General features: G+C 32.7%; 1 protein-coding gene across 1 annotated transcript; it reads right to left on the bottom strand.

Annotated features, from left to right (window-relative positions):
- Positions 1–3330: 3330 nt before the first annotated feature.
- Positions 3331–6549, bottom strand: PCYB_143830 (JmjC domain containing protein; the record flags this gene model as incomplete). Its single annotated transcript, XM_004224854.1, has 2 exons — positions 3331–6336; positions 6379–6549. The coding sequence occupies 2 exons, from the start codon at positions 6547–6549 to the stop codon at positions 3331–3333; spliced, it is 3177 nt and encodes a 1058-aa protein (XP_004224902.1).
- Positions 6550–6645: the final 96 nt, after the last annotated feature.

Here is a 6645-nt window from a genome sequence, read left to right as displayed (position 1 = left end):
TATAACAAAAATATATCAATTATCATTTATTAAACAAAAAAATATGGTAATGTATCAATGAGGCATTTATACTAAAAAAATAATTAAATATAAATTTGTATGATTCATAATTCTAAAACAATATATTTGTGGGAAAAGTTTTGGATAATATGTATATGTGCATATATACTGTCTTAAATTTCTAAAAAATTTATGTTTTATTGCAAAAAAAAAAAAAGTAATATATATATACACATATGTATTTATATGTATACATATGTATATCCCCAAACTTGAAACATATTTTTTTCGTCATCAATTGCACATATTTTCATCATTAAAAGGTAAAATTACAAATAAAATTTTTTTAAAAAAATTAAAACAAACCAATTTATTAATTAAATTATAAGCTTTGGTAAAATTTTCAATGGATTATCTTCCATCTCTTCTTCGTATGTTAGAAGAAAGTACTTCAAGGTCAATTTTGTCTTAAAGTGATTTGAACTTGCGTAGTAATCTTCCAACACAATGCTCTTTTCATTTTTTGTTTTTTCCCTCTTGTTCTTCTCTTTGCCGACGTTGTTTAATTTTTCGAAGCAGTAATTTTCTAGGTCTATATAATTTGTCGTTCTGGGTCTCTTTTCCAGATCTGATCTTTTGGTTTCTCGAATTAAGTTATATAGTTTAATTGAGTTCTTGTCTTCAAAAATTTTCAATGAATTGTAATCAGGTATGTCGTCAAATTGCACCTCTTTCTCATCACTCGCTTTCTATAATCATCAAGAGAAAAATGAAAAAAGGGGAGGAATAAAATAAAGCAAAGGTTAAAACAAAGATAGGGACAAATATGGAAACAAAAATAAAAACAAAGTGTGTGTGTGTGTGTATATATGTGTGTGTACATGCGCGTGCAACGCCGAATTACAAAACATACACAAGCATACATATGTACACCCAAGCATACAAATGTACACACAAGCGTACACAAAATACACAACATCAAGAGGGTGCTACTTGTGCTTCGACATCATGCAAATAAGTCATGAGAATAAAAATCATATATGTACATATATTATCAATACAAACATTTAATTAAAAATCAAAAAATCATGACAAAAACAATAGCCACATCAATGCTACAATTGAAAAACAAAGAATGCAAGAAAGTGGAGGATTGGCATATTGTAATTCACTAAAACATGTACACATGCAGTAGTACTTCAAATCAAAATACGTTCAAACAAAAAACTCAACTAAACACATGCATTTACAAAAAACAACAACAAAACAAGGGAACAAAAAATTATCAAAAGGGTGATACGGAAATAAAAGCGCATCAGCTTGTAACTTGAAACAATATACAAATGTAATCTACAAAAAGAATATGTGCACATCATTACTATACTCCACTGAAATTTTGTTGTCAAAATGGGAACGCACAGATGAACAAATAAAGATCAAATTGGCAACAAACTTACAACAAATATAAATCAAACTAAAATCTAATGAATGTAAAACTAACATCACATTAATATTAAACTAATATTACGCTAAAATCAACTCACAAGCAAAGCACAACATGAAACGAACAGGCAACAGACAAACAAGGATTGCCAACGGACTAGCAACGGGCTCGCAATGCACTCGCAACAAACAAACAGTGAAATCGAAGCGAACGAACAAAGTAATCACAACACGAACGATCAACTCATTTGCAAGGGGTCTACAACACTAAAAGAACATTATAATAACGTGTTGGCAACATAATTTACAATGGAAGGTAACATACTTACGACGCATTGAACACGAACTGGCAACGTACTGAAAACATAATGACAACATGCTAACAACGAACTTGGCAAAAATTTGCAATTTTTGAGAAAATTGCAAAAAAATGCACTCCATTGCATATAATTGCAAAATCTGCAAAACATTTCGAAAAACAAAAAAAAGAAATGAAAAGAAAAAAAGAAAAAAAGGAAAAATATTGAAAAAATGCACCTATTTTTGAAAAAAAAGACAAAAGTGCACCTAGTATGAAAAAAGTGACAAAAGTGCACCCAACGGAAAAAAGGGTGCTAAAAATGCACCCATGTAAGTAAAATGAATACAAATTAAAGCACATCCATCCTCTATTTTAGCACAAATGAAACTAAAAAATGCAAAGTATGGAAACCAAAGTACACTTTTTTTTCGGTCAGAATAAAATTGACCTTGCTATTTTTTTCGGCATGCATTTTCTTACAATTTTATTGGCATAGTGAATTAGGAGGGTCAAAATCTTCATCATTTCTAGAAGCGTATATCTTTTTAGTGCAACTCTACCAAAAATAAAAATATAGAATAAAAATATGTATTTTAGGTGCCCACATTTTTGCATACATAGAATATAATTTATTATTTGCGCGTATAAAAAATATATAAAAATTTCAATGGCTCCTCCGCATATATATAATTTCAAAGCGGTATTATGCACGCATATTATATGCGTAAATAAACAGTGGTGGACTTACTTAAATTTGCACTTGCAACTATGTTCTTCGGAGCAATGAATACATAGAATGTCATTGGAGTGGGGGCATATAATTGAACCTGAAATAAAAAAAAAAATAGGCAAAATCCGCAAATACAACGGGGTATATATTTTACTATACTATAATTATTTTAATTTTATACAATGAAACACGGTGCTATATTGCACGCAATATCAATAAATGCAATTTGCGCTTTTCATAGAACCATGTTTTTTTTTTGCAATAATTTTTATTCTCTATATATTATCTTAATTTTTTTTAATTTTCATTGACTTCTATTTTTTTCTATATGCATGTTATTTATTTAATTTTTCAATTTTTTATATCTCTATTTTTTCTCTTCAACTTTTATTTGTTATTTTTTTCGTTCTTCGCTTTTATTTTTTTTTTTTACTTTCGTTTTTGTTTTAATTCTATTTTTTCTCCTCATTTTATTTTTATGATTTTTTCAGCGTATTTATGCTTTCTGCACCTTTGGGGCGCATGTAATACATAGTGCATATACATTTGCGCATATATTATGCATGTACAACGCATCTTTAGCCCCACTGCAGCGTATACATTGAACACTCGCTCCACGAGAGCCATAACCGTATATTATACGCGTATATATGCGCGTTTAAATGCAATGTACGCATGTGATGTACGCATGTAATGTTCGCATGTTGCATTCGCACATTGCATTCGCATATTGCGTTCGTATATTACGTTCGTATATTGCGTTCGTATATTACGTTCGTATATTGCGTTCGTATATTGCGTTCGAATATTATGTTTGCATGTAACTGCGCGCGCAAAATGCGCGCTTAACTCTCCCTCATTTAATTCGCGCAAAATGCATGTACATTTGTACGCGCCATTCGTATATCACGCAAGTACATATATATGTAATCTTACTGTTGAACGTGGGGGAATTACAGGCATCGCAATCCTTGTAAAAAAATTCCAGTTTACTCTTAATGTTTTGGAAAAAAAAGTGTTTATTTTTCTGGCATTCGAAATTCGCGTACATTTTATTCAAATCCAGAGATAAATAGCCTGAATAATTCATAAGCTTATTATTAAAAAGGGCATCGCGATTTAGGGTGAACTCTATAAATAACGTTTTACTTTCCCTAAAAAATTTGTACTCATCAGTTAGTATATAACGCAGGGAGTATATGATGTGTTTGAGTTGGCTAAATGTATATTCTTGATAATGCAATAAATTTGAAAATAAAATGAAATGAATGGATATACAGGTGTTTCTAAAATATTTGTAATTGTAATATGACTGTAAGCCGTAAAATAGCCAAAATGTGGGAGCAATATTGCAAGCTTCATTGCAGTTATAGCCTGAATTAAAACCTCCATGAAATGTTTTAGGCCATAGGAAAATAAATTCATTTTTTCTTTGAATGTTTTTATAAACTGGAATCTTATTTTTTAGAAAAACCTCAATTGGAACTTGTATGGTTAATTTGTAAATTTTATTTTTATTATTTTCTTTTTTAAAATTAATTTGTTTTCTATCCACAATTTTGTAATTCAAATAAGATTTTCTATATATCAAATCTGCATTATTTATATCGACATCTATAAGGAGTAAATTATCTTCAGGTGTATTATGGCTAGCGCTCGTGGCCGTACTACTGCTAGCGCTGCTACTATTGCTGTGGCTATTACTAGCCATAGTAGTGGCAGTCGCGCTAGTGCTAGCCACTACAGCACTGGAGCAGCTAGTACTTCCAGTAGTAGTACGATTCGTAGAGGTTAAATTTGGGCTATTTTTTGAAATGCGCAAATTTTTTAGCCTTTGCTCACTTCCGATAATGTGCATAATAGAGCTTTCTTCTTTGAGTTTTTTTTTTAAATCAGAATTATTAAATAAATTTCTGCGCTCCTTTTTTTTCATTTTTCCATTTGATCTTTCCATCAGCACATCCTCCTGATTACTATTTTCTTTTAAGTATTCATAAATAACATCTTCCACCTTGTCACTGTATAGAGGTGGTATGACGTACCATATTTTGGGTTTCCCCCAATGCTGATAATTTATAGAAGCGAAATAATTATCTTCTGTGTGCCAGCAGAAGGAGGAAAAGAGCGTTCCGACATATAACCATGGAATGTTAACCCCCTCGATGGATATATCTACATTTCGTAGCATCGATCCTTTTATAAAGGGGAGTGATTTTATATTCAAATTTTCATTTATGTTTTTAATTACATTATTTATTTCGGAGTAGTACTTTTCTCTCTGTTTGATAAACATTTTATCAGGGTTTAGATTTCCTACATTTGTTTCACTGCTCGTGTGACAAAATTTCACCTCTCCACTAGAGGTCCCTTTGCTCCTATCATTTTTATCACTGGCGCTTTGGCACACACCTCCTTCAGTGCTAGAGATTTCGTTTATACCACCTGCACAACTAGGGGTTCTTCTATCAGTGTCGATCCCATTGATACTACCCCTTGGATGATCACTGTGATCCTTTTTTCGATCCCTGCCCAAATAAGTATCATCCTCGCTCTTGTTTATTGCATGTCCTCTATTATCGACCCGGTTTTCTTCCATCGTGACATTTTCAGGATCAGAAATATTAATCACATCTATTATACCCCGTTTGTGCTCACTCACTATCCCTTCGTTATTTGCATTGTCATTGCAGCAGTGGTGAATTCCATTTTCACTGATGCGGTGGGCGTTTGCACTGTCAATGGTACAGTCGTCATTGGTACAATCACCATTAGAGCAGTGACCATTAGAGCAATCGCTATTATCTTCGTTACTGCTGTTCCCCAGGGGAAGCGAAAGGCTCATGTCATCATTTAGTTTATCCACACGCGATGGCACATACACGTTTGTAGGGTCTTCACACATTTCTTCCTTGAACTCACCCGCATGTAATAAACCACTGTCCCCTTCTTCTCCCCTTTTCAGATGATAGCTACTCGACTCGCACGATGATTCAATGGTCCCACTCTTGACACTGCTACATCTGCTCCCGTTCGCAGTGCTGATGTCACTACCACTGTCATTCCGCCCGGAGTCCTCAAGCCGTTTTAGGTTGTTATGAAATAGGCACGTAGGATGATTTTTGGATACGGGCAAATCAGCGCCATATATAGAAACGACTTGCTCTTTTCCTTTATTGATGATTTCCCAATATTTCTTTTCGATATTTTCCAAGCTCTCTTTTTCTTTTGGTAGGTACATCTTCTCCAGCATTTGGTTATATTTGTACACCTCATACAAGGACCAGTACTCCTCAGGGTGATCAAATTCCTTCCCATGCTTCAGTTCGTTGATTTTTTGTTTTCGTATATTAAATTTCATATTTAGATAGTACGAGTTAAATTGTGGTTCGAAAAAATTGGGTGGTTTTACTTTCATAGCTCCATATTTTAGTCCAATGGAATTATATTTTTCGAAAAATAAAATTGGATTTGATAACTCTTCCATTGTTGTGTGGATCACAGGTATTTCTTCTATATTTTTATAAATGCTATTGTTCGAATGATGGTCTGCGAATTTTTTTTTTTTTTTTCCTTTCATCACGCTGTTACCCTTATTTTCCAATTTGGTTAATTTTCCACTTTGTAATTTTATCATTTCGTTTTTTCCGGGCATGTTGTTGCTATTACACGGGTCATCATATTTTTTAATTAATTCCTGCTCGTGCTCTAATTTTATTTCCGTGGTTGGAACGGGAGAATTTGTTGCTTGTTCGTTTTTTCCCATTTGTTGCTTTTCTTCCACCTCTAATTTATAATTACCATCATCACCATCCACGGTGATTATTTCTTCCATTTGGTCATATTCCGCATCGACCCTTTGCCCCTTTAGAGCAGATCTATTATTCGCGTCACACTCTTTTTTTACTTGCGCGTCGTTCTGTTCACATGGTTCATTTTTGCAATCAACATCGCTGCTTATTAATTTGTTTTTTTTATTTTTTTCAGTCAAATCTACGTCGTCTTCTTCATTTCCTGATGATATTATAAGCTTGGAGTTTCTTTTTCTTTTTCTAGTATTTTTATCATATAAATCCATTGCAATGTTTACAAGATCATGTGAAATTTCGAGTTCGTTTTTATGGGGGTATTTTTTTTTTTTTTTTTTTTCGATTTATCTACAAGCGTAAGGGTT

Source organism: Plasmodium cynomolgi, chromosome 14 (genome assembly GCF_000321355.1).
Source record: "Plasmodium cynomolgi strain B DNA, chromosome 14, whole genome shotgun sequence".
Lineage (NCBI taxonomy): Eukaryota > Apicomplexa > Aconoidasida > Haemosporida > Plasmodiidae > Plasmodium > Plasmodium cynomolgi.
This window is presented reverse-complemented; position numbering and strand designations above follow the sequence as displayed.